This window comes from Pezoporus occidentalis, unplaced genomic scaffold, assembly GCF_034315485.1.
Source record: "Pezoporus occidentalis ecotype Australia unplaced genomic scaffold, CSIRO_AGI_Poc_V1 ctg280, whole genome shotgun sequence".
NCBI classification, from domain to species: domain Eukaryota; kingdom Metazoa; phylum Chordata; class Aves; order Psittaciformes; family Psittacidae; genus Pezoporus; species Pezoporus occidentalis.
Genome location: NW_026914719.1, coordinates 3,918 through 20,093, shown reverse-complemented (window position 1 = coordinate 20,093; position 16,176 = coordinate 3,918). Strand labels below are relative to the sequence as shown.

The 16,176-nt window shown below is 52.1% G+C and overlaps 2 protein-coding genes across 16 annotated transcripts in view; one reads left to right on the top strand and one right to left on the bottom strand.

Moving 5' to 3' along the window:
* ANKS1A (ankyrin repeat and sterile alpha motif domain containing 1A) overlaps window positions 1-9,019 on the bottom strand; it is a 124,280-nt gene extending 115,261 nt beyond the window's left edge. For 5 of the 15 annotated variants that reach the window (XM_062625538.1, XM_062625551.1, XM_062625542.1 and 2 more), the window contains exon 1: window positions 8,778-9,015. In XM_062625538.1, the coding sequence (XP_062481522.1) occupies window positions 8,778-8,986 (209 nt within the window). In that variant the 5' untranslated portion in view covers window positions 8,987-9,015. Of the gene's footprint in view, window positions 1-8,777 lie in introns of all 15 variants that reach the window. The other 10 variants (XM_062625535.1, XM_062625537.1, XM_062625536.1 and 7 more) reach the window with 5 other exon arrangements.
* A 2,241-nt stretch (window positions 9,020-11,260) lies between these two features.
* TAF11 (TATA-box binding protein associated factor 11) lies at window positions 11,261-14,431 on the top strand. Its single transcript, XM_062625534.1, has 5 exons — window positions 11,261-11,495; window positions 11,577-11,716; window positions 12,230-12,317; window positions 12,788-12,884; window positions 13,946-14,431. Exons 1-5 carry the CDS (start codon window positions 11,295-11,297, stop codon window positions 14,074-14,076), a joined length of 657 nt encoding a protein of 218 aa, XP_062481518.1. The 5' UTR covers window positions 11,261-11,294; the 3' UTR covers window positions 14,077-14,431.
* The last annotated feature ends 1,745 nt before the right edge of the window (window positions 14,432-16,176 follow it).

Below are 16,176 nucleotides of genomic sequence, written 5' to 3'. Positions count from 1 at the left end.
GTGCCACAAGCATCCACTCTGCCACCAAGGTAAACACAGAGACACCCCCTGCACCAAGGGCTGAAGGCAGCTGCTAATTCCAGCACCAACAAAGCCAGCCCTAAAGTCTTCAAGATGCAGATTTCAAGCCTGCACCCAGCATTGTAACCAAAGCATCAGTGCAGAGCTCAAGCTGCCCCTGCAGGCACCCCGAACACAAACCACCTCCTCAGTCCTCAGGCTTCCTAGAGCTGCCTGGGATCTGCCAGCCAGCTCTGAAGCCAGACTTTTTCGAGGCATGGAAAGTAAGTAAACTGCATGTCATGGATGCAATTCACTGTTCCTCCCATGATGGAGCAAAGCACAAATCTTGTGTGTCTTGTGAATGCTAAGAGCTGCAAAATGATGCTCCTGGGAAGGAGTGTAACCTAGCAATTGGAAAAGCAGCCCGGGAGCGCTGCCTCCTCACCCTGCTCCTGCCCCTGAACACATGGGGATACTGCTGCTATTTAAATCCTGAATCCATCACCAGGCAGTGCCTGGCTTGGTTCTGACATCCTCAACATAATCTGACCTATCTAACATCCTGACCCACCTACAACTCCTAAAATCCCATCTTAAACCACAGTAACTCCCCCATGGAGTGCTTCAAATATGAGCATATGGATATATCCCAAACCTGTTTGGCACTTCAAAACACTCTGCTGGGAAAAAGCAAAGCAAGAATTAAGCTAATGTGTTCTCACCTTCCATCTGACACAAACACATTGGTGCTCCCAAGAAAGCAAGTCCCAGGACACTGGAGGACTTGGCATGTGGGTAAAGACTGATGGGAAGTCAACAGCCAGAAGAATCCACCCCAGCCTGGACAGCCACCTATATTATAGTGCCAATGCCAGATTAATCAGTCACTGCCCACACAGTTAGGACACTTCTACTCAGCATTAGCAGAGATTTCTATCCAACATGCTGTGCTCAAAGCATTTTGCTTGAAGGCTGCAACACCTCAACTGATTCACATCTGCTCCCAGCTCCTCACTCACTGAATTCAGCTCCTCACACCCTCCTCAGCACCACTGTCCCTCCTGTCCACTACCAAGCAAACCAGCATGCACAGCATGAAACCTCAGCCTGCGCAGTCTGTCTGGAAGGAAGCAGGACAAAACTCTCCCAAGGGAGTTTCCCAAAAAGGAAAACCACCTACACAACAATTTTCCTGTGCACTCCAAGCAAGCCCTGGGTGCTGCCTAAAAACAAGTCCATTCTAAAGAGGAAAATAGGTGAGCAAAGCAGGGCACGGATAATGCGACTTGTCTGAGGTCCCACTTCAAACTTATGGCAAGAAAACCCCAGTCCACCCCAGCCACATCCCCAGTCACAGAACTGTGCCAACCAAAGCAAGCAAATAAAACGTTCCAAAGGTGAATTAGAAGATCCCAAAGATCCAAAACACTTCAGAGTCCCTGCCAATAACTGCAGCCTTCCTGAATGATTTAAAAAGTGCTTAGAAAACAATTCACAGAACAGAGCTGGTGCACACCTAACGCCCATGGCACTGATACTCTCACCAATCCCAGAGTTCAGCTCCTAATTAAAGAGAGCTCTGTCCTGCTTTGCTGTTTGCAAGCAGGGTGTGGAATAGAAGACAGTTTAAAAGTGGGTGAGATTATTAATCACAGCCCCAAGAGCAGTGAAAAGCCCAGTCATGATTTTCAACACAGCCCTGGTTTATGTGAAACCAGGAGCACCTCCTTTCTATGGGGGGAAAATAGGGAAATATTCTGCTTGTACCTTTACACTATCCTTAAGCTCAGACCTTGGAGCTGCTGTTCCCTATCTCAGCCACACACTGCAGGGCTAGCTCTTAACCACACAATGTGGTAACAACACACCTGAGAGTGGACAGACACACAAACGGCCTTTTCCTTACTATGTAAAGAGCAATTCCTCTCCTCCCCAGCTGGCTGCACCATTGGAATGGGACCCCCCTTCCAAATGGGAACACAGGCGGCAGAAAGGTTGCAGCAAGACCTCAGATCACCAGGAGAACATGGAGCACCAACACATCATTCCTTTAAACAATCAGGTCACACAAGAACAAGTGTGGAACCCCACTTCTTTTGAAAACAGAAATAATTTTCCTGTCTCCTAAGCATATTGAGAGTGTTTGAAGCTCCTTGAAGTGTTCAGCCATTACACCATGTTTCCTAAACCAGACAAAACAGTCACCAGCAATAACTGCTGCAGATTGAGTAGGACGCTTGCTGTGGCTTCTGTGAGGCAGCAACCAAATCCCTTCCCACAACAGATGTATACAAAAAAGTCTGAATCCACAGCAGAAGTTTCTCCTTGCTGACTTACAGAAGATGGTGTATAGAAGCTGAGGCTCAGCAGCAGCCTCAGTTTCCCCTCTCACCAACAAAGATCCAGTCTTCTCACATCAAGAAATGAACATAAAAAGCTTTTTCTGCAGATTTGGCTTTAACACAATTCATCCCTTACTGCTCCTGGCAAGACCTACTGAATGCAGCTTGATATTTCAGGCCACAGATTGGTTTGCTACTTCCTGTCTTTAACTTCAGTGAAGCAGTAAAAAGAATAAATAAAAAGAAATCCTAATTTTGCATCCTCTGTGCAGAAGTACCCCCAAAACCCTACTAAACCTCATGCATTCACAAAGCATTTCTAACAAGCAATAAGCTGTAGTTACATTAAGTTGTTTTTTTCTCCAGATGCTCACTGATCTCCAAAAGCCACTTTTGCCCATGACCTATGAGAGCTGTTCTGCAAATGAGGCAGGTCAGAGTATGCTCAAGGAGCAGAGACCTGCATCAGGCTCCTGGATCCAGCTTTCCACAGATTTCCAGGCCCTGAACGGATCAGATTCTGGATGGCAGCATGAAGCCAAACCTCCCCCAAAGCCTGGCAAACCACCACCTCTTTGTAAGCCCCACCATCTGCTTTGGCAAAACCAGAAACTGGTCTCCCTCTCCTCTACTGCTTCTTGTCCTCCCCATGTCCTTCCTGATACCTCAACCTCCCTCATTCACATGAGCTTTATTCTCCTGCCTAACATTTGTAGCATTACACAGTGGCACATTCACCCCATAGGGAGAGCCTTTATCTTTAAATGTCCTTGCATTTCCTTTTCATTTGGCTTATCACAACTTGTTTCCTGCTTACCTCCAGAACCCGGTGATTTCATGTGGAGTTTGTGCATGCCTCACACCCACAGGGCTCAGCTCAGTGATCTAAGCAGGAAGTATGAAAGCCTCAGACCTTGACAAAGTTCACATTGAAATTATACTAAACATGGGGGACGGTTAAGTTTATGTGATAAAACAACACATTCCACAGGCTTTATTGCTGGAGGCATCTTCTATGACTTTGTGGACTGGCATTTGCTCTCTTTGGAAAAAAAAAAAAACAGGTACAAAATGTTTCATGTTCCAGCTCAGAGAAGTCCCTCGGTCAGTACAAACATTTCCCAGGTGTAAGAAGGACATGGAGCTGTTGAAGCAAGTCCCCAGAGGAGGCCATGAAGATGACCAGGGGCTGGAGCACCTCCCATATGGAGGTAGGCTGAGAACATTGGGGCTGTTCAGCTGCTATGAGGCCTCCACGCAGCCTGGAGAAGAGAAGCTGCGTGGAGACCTCAGAGCAGCTTCCAGTGTCTGAAGGGGGCTACAAGGATGCTGGAGAGGGAATCTTCATCAGGGACTGCAGTGACAGGACAAGGGGTGATGGGTTCAGACTGAAACAGGGGAAGTTCAGGTTGGATCTTAGGCAGAAGCTCTTCCCTGTGAGGGTGCTGAGGCGCTGGCACAGGGTGCCCAGAGGAGCTGTGGCTGCCCCATCCCTGGCAGTGTTCAAGGCCAGGTTGGACACAGGGGCTTGGAGCAAGCTGCTCTAGTGGAAGGGGTCCCTGCCTGTGGCAGGGGTTGGAACTGTAAGAGCTTTAAGGTCCTTTCCGTCCCAACCCATTCCATGATTCTATGCTAACAAGTGGGTATGCAGCTTCCCACACCATGCCCACAAACACACGTGCTTCTTCCAGGAAATGCCTTCGTATTTAATCCAAAACTGTATTTTTGAGACTTCTGAAATTCTGCAGACCTGCAGAGAAAAGGCTGCAGAGGGATCTGCCCCTCAGAAGGAGAGATGCTCTTGTGAGAACAGGTAACCCAAACAGCGAGACTTTAAAAAGGAACTAAATACCATGCCAACAGCAGAGACCCAAAACCAGATGGAGAAAGGAACAATAGAGTTCTGCTGGCCCAGCCAAGCATTCATGTCCCTGTTTCTGGAATGAGCTTTGGGGGGGAAGTCAACTTAGCAACAACCTTATGAGGGGATACTATTAGATACAGGACCAGGAATGAAAATGACCATGCAGAAAGAAGAAGGCTGACAGAAGCTGTTTGAGGAAGGGAACACACAAAGCATATAAAGCTGAGGACAGGTTTCCCCATCACAACCAAGGGGTAAGAAACCCTTAACTAGAAAAGTTCCCTTGTTCTGGCATTGGTAAAGTTTCCCATCCCCAAAATTAAAGTAACCTGCCTTTTTTTCCATCAACTGTGGTCATCCTCTTGTCATGCAGGCCAACTATGGTTTTGCAAAGCAATTACATGGGATTCAGAGATGCTTTCCACAGGAGCCCAACTAAGAAACGGTGTTTGGCTGTTCCAAAGGACACAAGGCCATTTTGGCCAGCAATTTGCAGCAGGACTCACTTCTGAGCAAGGAGAAAAGCAGCCATACCTCTTTTCTAAGTACCTGGAAGTCTCAGTGAGAAAGCTTTGTAACCTGAATTCTCTCAGATGCAGCTTTATCGACACAAAGAACTAAATCCCTGCTCCACATACCTAGTTTTTGATTTCTTAACCCACCAGCACTGATGACATCTATTGTTCAAGCAGCTTTCCTGCACTGCAGAGCCTTGACCAGCAGCCACCAAGTGAAGCACCTTGGCCTTCCCCATCAACTCCTTCCATTAATGCTTCCACTTCATTGCACTGTGGCTTTCCCTGGGCACAGGTCCAGGCCATATTTACTGGTTTTAATTTAGAAAATGCATCTAATCATCATCAGCAAAATAAACCAAGATGCAAGAATAAGATACCTAAGAGAAAACCCTCCAAAGTTTTTATGGACCTGTTGCACACCTTTGGATGCCATGAAGGTGGGGTGGACACCAAGCAGAGTCTTTCCTATCACATCCACCCTCCTCCTAAACACCAGGTCCCTTTAATTTGCCAGCCTTTAACTTTCCATGAAGTGTCAGCCAGGAAATGTCACATTCCCTGTTTCCAAACCCTTCAAGTCATTTGTAAAGGGGGACAGAAAGGCAAAGTTAGATATAATTAAATATCATCCTGCTGTGGAGAACTTACTGCCACATCCTCCCTGCCCCCGGGACACAGGGAAACCACAGGCAAAGGTGCTCCAGAGGAATCGTGCACCTTCAGAGATGAGCAAAACAGCCAGTAACCAGGCTTGGCATCAGGGGCAGGAGTTCATCTCACCCTTTACAAGGGAAAAAACACTACAGCAGAGGTAGGGTGACACACAGGCAGGAGACAAAGGCCCGAATTTATTCTCAGATACACTTAGGCCACTTTGAAACTCAGTCTGGCTTCTTTGGCAGCTCAATCCTCAAAATCCAATGTTCTGCTGCTGTACTAAGGGGGCTACAAGGATGCTGGAGAGGAACTCTTCATAAGGGTCTGTAATGATAGGACAAGGGGTGATGGGTTAAAACTGAAACAGTTCAGGTAAGACATAAGGCAGAAGCTCTTCCCTGTGAGGGTGCTGAGGAGCTGGCACAGGGTGCCCAGAGAAGCTGTGGCTGCCCCATCCCTGGCAGTGTTCAAGGCCAGGTTGGACACAGGGGCTTGGAGCAAGCTGCTCTAGTGGAAGGGGTCCCTGCCCGTGGCAGGGTTAGAGCTGGAGGAGCTTTAAGGTCCCTTCCAACACAAACCAGTCTGGGATTCTGCGACACAAAGGAGTGTGTTTGCTGCTATAAGCTCAGAGCCACCTCACAACCACACAGGACACTGAGCAGTCACTTAGATGAGCCCACACTACAGAAAACAGTTTTGAACCTGCCCAGCATGTCCAAGCTGCTCTCCAATCACCTCACAGCTCCATTTAGCAGCTGCTTCTCACAAAAGCCTCATCACTATAAAACAAGCAGAAATCTCTGGTGGAGTCAGCTAAGGCAAAGTAAAAGCCCAAGAAGCTGACAGAACACTGGAAGCAATCATAATACCTCTGAATCATTGAAAGTCCGCTCTGGATATCTCACATGCAGCATTCATCACAGCACCCAAGCCTTGGAACAATCCCCAGCACCCTCCTATTTCCCAGTGCTGCAACCACAGCCCCTTGAGCTCTCCCACCACTGCCAGTTTGCCAGAGGTGACCACAGGCTATCCCCAGGGTCACTGCCTGGCATCTGGAACACTGAGACTGAGGAATACTGCAGCCACTGCTCTACAAACAGGGTAGAGAGGTCGCACCCACGTGGGATTGCAGTCACACTCGGAACGAGCATCCGTGGGCATGCAAACTCCTCTAAATCCAGGGAAGCTGCAGCAGATTTCACGCAGCAAGTTAAGGATGTGCTGCAATGACTCCCAACATGCTGGGAACAGCAACAAGCCTCCAAAACAAAAACCACCATCATGAGCATGCAAAAAGCCTGACATCACTCAGCAGCAGGGAAAAAAAAAAACACAGTTCAGGGACTGGGAAGTTTTGGGACATTTGGTGGGAGAAGGATCTCACTGACAGACATTTCAGACAGTTAACGAACACAGAAACAATGAATGGCAGCAGTGGGATTCAACATCCTTCAGACACAAAACCACATTTACACGTGGAAAACCGTGTTAACTGCTCAGATCAAAGCCTGCCCCACTCCCCAGCCCAGCTGGAATCACAAGCACTTCTCTTACCAGAGAGAAGGGGTCGCTGTGTCATCCCCACGCATTGCCGGATAGCGCGGCGGAGCTGTTAGAACAAGAGGCTGATAACACTCCTGGTGTGTATTTAACTCCACTGACCCTCTCCACTTTAAACTGAACACCCTGCAGGTACATCCACCTTCTAACGCAGACGAGCCTGAAGTGGTCAGAGCAATCTCTCACTCAAAACAAGGGCCCAGGGCATTCAAAGCTCAACCCAAGATTACATTTTGGAGGGGCAACATGTGCACTGGGGAAGAACAAGCTCTGAGAGTCAGCAACAGCAGAGAACTGGTAAGGTTATGTGAAAGACAAAATGGATCAAATCTGGCCACAAACAGGCAAGTCATATCCCTCCAAACAGTCAGGTCCTACAGTGACAGTGTCACTCAGCCCTGGACTCAAATCTCCTCCCCAGTATAAACCAGTTGCTCAGGGAACAGGAACAGCAGCATTTCCAGCAGAGCAGCCGAAATGGCAAAAAGCTGCAAGTCAAGAAATGCACCAGCAAGTAGATTCACTGGGAGATGCTGGAAAAAAGGGGGAGAAGAAAAAACTAACAAAAGTCTCAGAGCTTCAAAACAGAGCAAATTACACAGCACAGTACTTCAAATGCTAAAGTAAACGACTGTACCCTCCATCTGCTAGCACAGCCCCAGCACAGCACCCAGTGCAGGGTGCTGAGCCCCAAACCCTACTCACCATCACCAAGAACCACAACAGAGGAGCTCTGCAAGCCATGAACACTACACTGAGGAAGGACAAGAGCAGAGAGGATGCCTTGTCCAGCACCCAGCTGCACATCTGCTCCATTAAATCCATCCAGCTCTCCTCACCATGGGAACATACACATGCCCTGGCTTCAGTCAGCAGCCTGACCCAGAGGCCTCCTCCAAACACACCACATTTCCCAGTCTGCAGCTAGAGATGGTAACCAGCAGCACCCACAACCCTGAGCACTCTGATCTCCAAAGGACATGCCACACCTGAGCAGAACCCAGCCCTGGAAGTGCCCACTCCAGAGAGCCTCCTGTCCTCTCCCAGCCCACCAGTCACTGCTGCTCCTCACGTCAGGGCATGCAAGCCTGACAGGCTCCACCACCAGCCCCCTCCAGCGTGACCTCCTCACACCCCTGGTCCCACGGGCAGCACCAAAACCTCAGGGCTACCCCAGCCTGTCCTCACACTCCCTATTCGCTCCACATCCATCACAGCCCACTGCAATACCTCATCCCACCCCCTTAGCCCTCAATTCCCACCCAACTCACCCGTTCTCTGACCCACGCTGGCCCAGGTGCCCCAGGGACTGGTCTCCTCAGCCCCTCTATCCCTGCAGTGTTGCAGCCCACATCTGCGTTCCCTGGGGCTCCAGCCCCCACCGCTGAGCCCCAGTGACCTCCAACACCCCCTTGCCTCCACGCCAAGAGCACACCCAAACCCCTAGAGCTGCCTCCCTTCCCTACAGCCCCTGCCCCAATCCCCTCAGTCCCGCAACCCCTTGTCCCACACCCCCCAACTCACATCTTCTAACCTAAACCCCTACGGACCCCCAACCTCTTGCCTCCTCCAGCCCCTATTAACACCACCCCATAGCTCCACACTCCCAACCTGCTTCACAGTCTTGCAACACCCCAAAAGCCCACACCCTCCTGCTTCCCCCACAGCCCCCCAAGCCCTGTATGGCCCCATATATCCCCCCTACTCATACAGCGTCCCCTTTCCTCACAGGCCCGCAGCCCCCTCCTCATAACCCCCAACTCCTCCTCCTCCCCAGCCCTCAGCCCCACTCCCACAGCCCCCCCCCCACTCCCTCAGGCCGCGCCTCACCTGAGGAGACTGGACAGCGGGTGCCCCACACCGCCGCTCCCGCTGCCTCCACCGCCGCCTCCCCCCCCGGAGCCGCCTCCACCTCCTCCTCCGCCTCCCCCCGCGGAGCCCCCGAAGCCGGAGCTGAGCCGTTTCCCCGATAACAGCTTCTCCACGGCGGGCAGGTTCCCGGTACGAGCGGCCTCCAGCAGCTCCTGCTCCTTCCCCATGGCCCGGCCCGGCCCGGCCGCCGCCGCCCGCCGCCGCCTCCCGCCGAGCCACGCCCCCCCCGTGCGCGGCCTTCCGGGGCGGAGTCAGCTGGGGGGCGGAGCTTCAGCTGGGAGGGGGCGTGGTCTCGCTCAGGCCCCGCCCCAGGGCTGTTTCGTGCAGGAGCGCGTTTCTGCGCGTCGTTTTTTGGCTCGTTTTAGTTCATATTATTCCTTCAGCGAGTGAATACCATGAAAGTGGGGTTCCGGCACGCGCTGCAGCATGAAAGGAGCCGGGGTTTGCCAAAGCAGTCTGTGCTCACAGCCCAGAACCCCCCCACCGTGTGCTGGGCTGCACCCCCAGAGTGTGAGCAGCAGCTCAGGAGGGGATCCTGCCCCTCTGCTGTGCTCTGGGGAGACCCCCCCTGCAGTCCTGATCCAGCTCTGGAGTCCTCAGCACAAGAGGGACGTGGAGCTGTTGGAGCGAGGCCAGAGGAGGCCATGGAGATGCTGCGAGGGCTGGAGCAGCTCTGCTCTGGAGCCAGGCTGAGAGCTGGGCTGGGGCAGCCTGGGGAAGAGAAGGCTCCTGAAGGGGAGACCTGAGAGCAGCTCCAGTGCCTGAAGGGGCTGCAGGAAACCTGGAGAGGGGCTTGGGACAAGGGCCTGTAGGGACAGGCCAAGGGGAATGGCTTTAACCTGCCCGAGGGGAGACTGAGATGAGCTCTTAGGCAGAAGCTCTTCCCTGTGAGGGTGCTGAGGCGCTGGCACAGGGTGCCCAGAGAAGCTGTGGCTGCCCCATCCCTGGCAGTGTTCAAGGGCAGGTTGGACACAGGGGCTTGGAGCAAGCTGCTCTAGTGGAATGGGTCCCTGCCTGTGGCAGGGGTTGGAGCTGGAGGAGCTTTAAGGCCCCTTCCAACACAAACCAGTCTGGGATTCTAGGATTTTCCATCTTCCAAATCTCTGATAGACTGGAGGAGCCAGGTGTAAACCACGGTGGGCACCAGCTCAGGGGGTATATACAGAAGGTATGCATGTAAAGGAGGCATGCATGTAAACGAGGGTATATATAAAAGAGTATATAAAAGAGTATCTTTGCCAGAGTTTTCCCTCCATGTGTTTATTGGGAGGATGAATAATCACAAGCAGTTTTGCAGCTGTTTTCCCACAGGGAAGTCTCTGGTGTGCGTGGCATTCTGCATTGCATGCCAAGGAAGTAAAGCAGTTAGAAGCTGTTATCCACTGCGTAATGCTACAAGCCAGCATAAAAAATCATTCAGATATGGTCAGATGGTTTGTTTGAACACAGTATTAACAGTATGAGCCCTCACAGATGGCTGCTTGCCCCCTCGAAGGGGATGAGCATGGGTTGATGCCAGCAGTTTTGAGGGGAAGCCCTTTATAGTTTGGTTTGCACTTGAGGAAGGTGAGGGGAGCACGTCCTGATCCTGTTGTGCTGCACACAGGGATCACGGCCTTGCTGTCCAACACACCCACTTAGTGTTCATTATGGCCTTCACATGCAGTGCTATCTTCATGCCGGGGGGCTCAGGACCAGCAAACAGCACGGAGCAGGAGGATACGCAAAGGCTGGAAATTTCACTTATTTAGCACCTTTTGCCAAAGGTCTTTGTGTGCTGGGATGAATCCTGCAGCCCTATATTAGCACCCCACTTTCCAGCACAACAAAGACACAAAGCAGTGGGGTGAGAATCACTATGCCAAGGAGGGGCTCTCCCAGCACGACCCACGCTCCATGCTGCCAGGGTGGACCATGTGCAACGGGAAGGTGGGAAGAGACGGACTGTGCCAACTTGCTCCAACCTCCAACAGCTTCCAAGACACAAAACCAGCAGGAAACCCACAGCCATACCTCGAGGAGGTCTATGTCACTTCACTCCCTCTGGGCCCAGACAGGGGCTGTGGGTGAACACCTGCTGTAACACGGCTCCTTGCCACATCCAGCTTCAACTACAGTTCAATGCAAAGGACTTGCACGGCTGGAGGGGATCCCCCGCTCCCGGCCCCAGCCCCACTCTCAGAGCGCCCTCCCGCACCCCCTGCTTGCCCCTGGCCACTGCTGTACCCCAGCACCGGCCACCCCAGTGCCCCCAGTTCCCCAGCCCTTCCCACCCCCGTCTCCTAAGGCCCCCCACCCGTTCCCATTCCACTCTCCCCCTTTCCCCAGCGCTTCCCACCCCGGTCCCCCCCTTCCCACCCCCGGCCCCCCCCGCAGCCGCTGACCCGTTGCCCTGGCGACAGGCCCCGCCCCGCCGCGTCCTCCCGCAGCAGCCGTCGCGCTGCGTCATCAGGAGGCGACGCCGCTCGGAGCGTGATGGCGGATCCTGGCGGCGCGGGCCGGGAGGAGCTCGGGGCCGGCGCCGCGCAGGAGCCGCCGCCCGCGGCCCCGTCCCCCTCGGACGATGGCCCGGCCATGGCCGCGGAGGAGCCGGCGGCCGCGGAGGTGGCAGGCGAGGGCGAAACGGGAGAGGCCGGTGGGGGCGGCGAGCCCAAGGGGGACGTGCCGGACGGAGAGGTGAGGCCGGGCCGGGTATGCGGGGAGCGGGATCCGGGCGGACCGCGGGGCCGCCGAGCCGACCGCTGCGCTCTCGCTCAGGTGAGGAGCGCAGAGAGGGAGGTGGTGGACGGGGAAGACCCCAGCCTGCAGCCGTCCGCGGCCAAGAAGGTGAAGCTGGAGCTGAAGGAGAGGAAGGAGAAGAAGCACAAGGTGGACGAGGACGAGATCCAGAAAATGCAGTGAGTGCAGGAGCGCAGCGGGGCCGGGGGACGTCGGTGCTCGGGGTTTGCTTCAGGGTGTGCGGTAATCATTGAATACAGAGAGGAGCTCTTCATCAGGGACTGTAGCGGTAGGACAAGCGGCAGCGGGATCAAACTGAAACAGGGGAAGTTCAGATTGGATAAAAGGAGTAAGTTTTTCCCTGGGAAGGTGTCCCTGCCCGTGGCAGGGGGTTGGAACTGGATGAACTTTAAGGTCCCTTCTACACAAACCGGTCTGGGATTTTGTAATTCTGTGATGGAATCCGTGTGTGAGCCCGTGGTCAGCAATGGCTGCATCTCCATCCCGGATCGCTCCTGAACAGGCCCAGCCCCTTTGTGTTACAAACCTGAGCACTGCCTTCCCCTTCCTGGCTCTGTGTTGCAGGAGGCTTGGGAGGGTCAAAGGGCTTTGCAGGACTGTTGCAGCAGCCTGAAAGGCTTCGGGCTTCTATTGTAATTTTTTGCTGTAAATAATCAATGCTCTCTATGCAGAATACTGGTCTCTTCCTTTTCTGAAGAACAGCTGAACCGTTATGAGATGTATCGGCGCTCTGCTTTCCCCAAAGCTGCCATTAAACGGGTATGACATCAGTAATGCTTCACCACAGACTGAGTCTGAGCAGGGCAAGCAGGCTGAGCCTTACTAAGCCTGGCTGGGGTCTTATCTGGGCCTTGGTGTGCTCTCCTCCAGTTGCATCTCAGCCCCTGTGGCTCAGACTGTTGCCCTCGGCTCAGCTGATCTTATTATGTCGCAGCTCAGTGCCCTTGCATGGCTTATGCAGTTAAATCAGAATCTACTTAAAATGATGCTGGTTTGGGGGGCCGTGAGGCAATGGGAAGAAGCAGTGCCTGGTTCAGGGTCAGCAGCTGAACGAGCAAAGCTAAAACCTTGACAGCCAGCATGTGCCCAGATCTGTAGATCTAATTCTAAAGATCGGTCACTGCTGTTCTGTGCATTTCATGAGCTGTCAGTTGATACTTGCCAGGCTCAAACTGCTAAATATGAGCTAAAATGCTTCACCATCAGCTGACTCTCCTCCTCTTGTCCAGCTGATCCAGTCCATCACCGGCACCTCTGTCTCTCAGAATGTGGTTATCGCCATGTCCGGCATTTCCAAGGTCTTTGTTGGGGAGGTGGTGGAGGAAGGTAAGTGGCAGATGTTGAGGAGAAAGTGAAAAAGATGGGGGAATGCATTGCATGCAGCAGAGCAGGACAATGGAGTAAAGCTGGATGTTTCCTGGTTGCTGCCCTATGGTACCCTCTGACCTTCCAAATGCTGTGGTTAAGAGCCAAGCTGAGAAGGGTGGTGTGTGGTGTTGCCATTAGTCCCCTCTAAGCCTGTTGGTGTCACTGCTCACCCATCAGCAGAGGCTGGTGACCACTGAGCTCCTGGTTTATCCCTTCTGAGAAGTTAGCTCTTGCAAGTCAGCCTGTGAGCAGGCTGCACCAGGGCAGTAAGGATCTTCTCTTGGTACTGTTGTGGATAAATTCAGCCCAGAAGGAAATTAGATATTTAAGTCTCTTAAACCTGTAAATATTGTCTGCTCATGGGAAGAGCCAGGATCTTTCTGGGACATGGGCTGGGAGGCTGACCAGCTGTGTCCCTCCTTGCTTGGGCTGGAGGAGGAAGAGGCATAGGCTTTGCTGCCAAGCAGTTTGTATAGACTTGCCAGGCAGAATGTGGCCTGTGTGTGCTGGGGTCACCCTTACCAGGGCCTACTGCTGTCTCTGAGGTGCTGTGTTGCCTGAGGTGGTTTCTATAAGCAGCTTCAGTGCTGTCCTTGGTTGTTTCCTGTGGTTAACTGCTTTATATCCTTGGCAGGAGGTGTGAATGATACTTGAAATGACAGAAAAGAAACTGGTCTGTATGTCTACTTCCGTTACTGTCATACACAACACCCCAAAACACACCATCCAGCCCAGGGGTGGCTTTAGAGCAGAAGGTTTAAAGAGTAAGTGCATGTGTCTCCAACCAGCATATGCCTTAGTAGCCAAGTGGTTTACTCTAGTCTGGTATTGATGCCCTTAGGACTGACTTTTCACTCAGACAAAGAGAAGCCCATTCTTGCGTGTTAAACTAACTATGAGCTGTAAACCCCAAACAATAATGTTAACTGATGCCTTTAAAATTAAAGCTCAAACAGTAGGAGATGGGCTAAGCTTAACTGTCTTGCTTATGGGAACTCTTCTTGGTTTTTGATGTGTAGCACTGGACGTGTGTGAGAAGTGGGGGGAGCTGCCACCTCTGCAGCCCAAACACATGCGGGAGGCGGTCAGGAGGCTGAAAGCACGAGGACAGATCCCCAATTCCAAATATAAAAAGATCATCTTCCACTGAAGTGTCCTAAGAGCAGCAAGAGAAGACAGAAATGGAAACAAGCTTCCTGTTGTGAACCTCATGAGAGTCACAGCAGAGCTATGGGACTGGAGCTCCTGCAGGAGCATTGTGGAAAGCCTTGAGGGACTGCAGTGAGGCTTCAGGCCATCGCTGCTGCAGTCTGGCATGGGATTGGAGCCACACACCTGACCTGGAGTCTTGAGCACCTCTGCTTCAGCAGAGCAGGGGCAGGAACGTTCAAGGCCTTCAGTGTATTTTTACCCCCCGGGATCCTACTTTCTGCTGGCACAGATGTAGTGCTGTCCACATACAGCAGTGTCTGGGTTTGTACATTAAACTTATTACTGTGTTCTTAGTCTTCCTGAAAAGTGCCACTTGGGGTTTGATTTGAAAGCAGGGGGAGTGCAACAGGATGATCAGTGTCAACCAACCCTGATGTGTTCAGGAGGCTTCACCTTGCTTCAGGCATGTGGTGTTCCAGAAGGGCAAGCAGGGGAACCACACTGAGAGGTGATGCTGGGGCAGTCCTCACTCAGCTCTTCCCAGAGCCAGTTTTATGGAGCTGTCTAGAAAAACAGTACAAAAGGAAGGTGAAGGGCAGGGAAAGGGGGATGGGAAAAGCATGAGTCTAGAAGGAAGTTAGTAAGTTTAACTTCTTTTCATGGTTCATAGAACCAATAAAGGCATGAGTGGAAATACACTGCAACAGAGTTCCAGTACTGCCTAAAACTCAAAGCCAAGTCAGATTTGCTCATTACTCACCCGTATGTACACTGCTCCCCTGTGAGCCTGATACAGTCAAGGGACTTTTCACCATCCAACTCATTACCCAAAGGAATTCCTGAGGTTGTGGCGCAGCTGAGGGGATTGGGAATGGGGGGGAAGATGCATCACCACACAGGCAACTCCACGCTTCTCAACCACAAGGCTTTCACACATGCAGCTGATGGAGGCATCAAGCTCCCAGTACCACCTGCTGGGGTGCTGTTAGGGATGGCTCAGGGAGATCCTTGCTTGCAGCAGGGACTGGCTGCTCCCTGCTAGAGGCAGCTGCTTCTGGGACCCCCAAATTCACTCCTCAGCCCCTTCCCCAGATAGAGCCCCTTGGCACAGCAAGGCCAGCCCCATCTTCATACTCACAAGCTGCACTTGGGACCACCCCAACCCATCCCTTGTGGCAGCCTTTGGAAACCCATGACCTGTCTCAACCCCATCTTTGCCTCACAAGGTGAGGTCCTCCAGGCCACAGCTGGAGCCCCTGGGAACAGCAGAATTCCACGATTCTGCTGGCATTGCCAGATCCCACTGGTGTCCCTGCAGAAGGATGGATCCAGCCTTCCCTGTATTGCTTTGGTGGGATGTTCAGAGTCGTCTCAGTGGGAGACACACTGGTGGTCCCCGCAGTAGTTGTGATGTGGTGCTTGGTACCCCACACGCTCACAGCATCCTTCATCCCACCCCATGATAAAGGGATGGCTCCATCACATCAAGTAGTTTGGTTTTATGGAAATGCACATAAAAAAGTAAAATTTCTGTATTCCCCTGTACAAAAGGAACTATTAACGCAAATCCTACACACACGGAAAACCCAAATGGAAAACCAGGGGATCAGCAGCTGTAGGAGTTGGAAACCCATGGGAATTACAAATAAATAAATAACTTTGACCACTTTAAGAGCCAGAACTCTTAAAAAAACCCACCAAAACCAAACCAAAAAATTCATGGAAATAAGTTAAAACCCCAAATAAGTTAAAAAAAATGGAGCAACAAGAAAAAAGGTCAGATCTCATCACTACTAACAGCTGTACAAGAAATTATATACATATACACACACACACACACACACACACACAGACCTTCCCTTAGCCTACGGACCATCCTAGAAAGGTTTGTTGAGTTCACCCCATCTGTGACCTGGGGCTCCATCTGTCCTCACAGTCTCTCCGGACAGGAAAGATGCATTTTGTGTGGTTTGGCTCTCAAGTGTCTGACCCCACCAAAAAAAGACCTGACCCCCTAAAACCCAAAATGAACAAAATGAAACTGCACCCCTAGCCCCTGCCCCTCCCCCCACGTGCCCCCCCCCCCAATAAAAAAAAA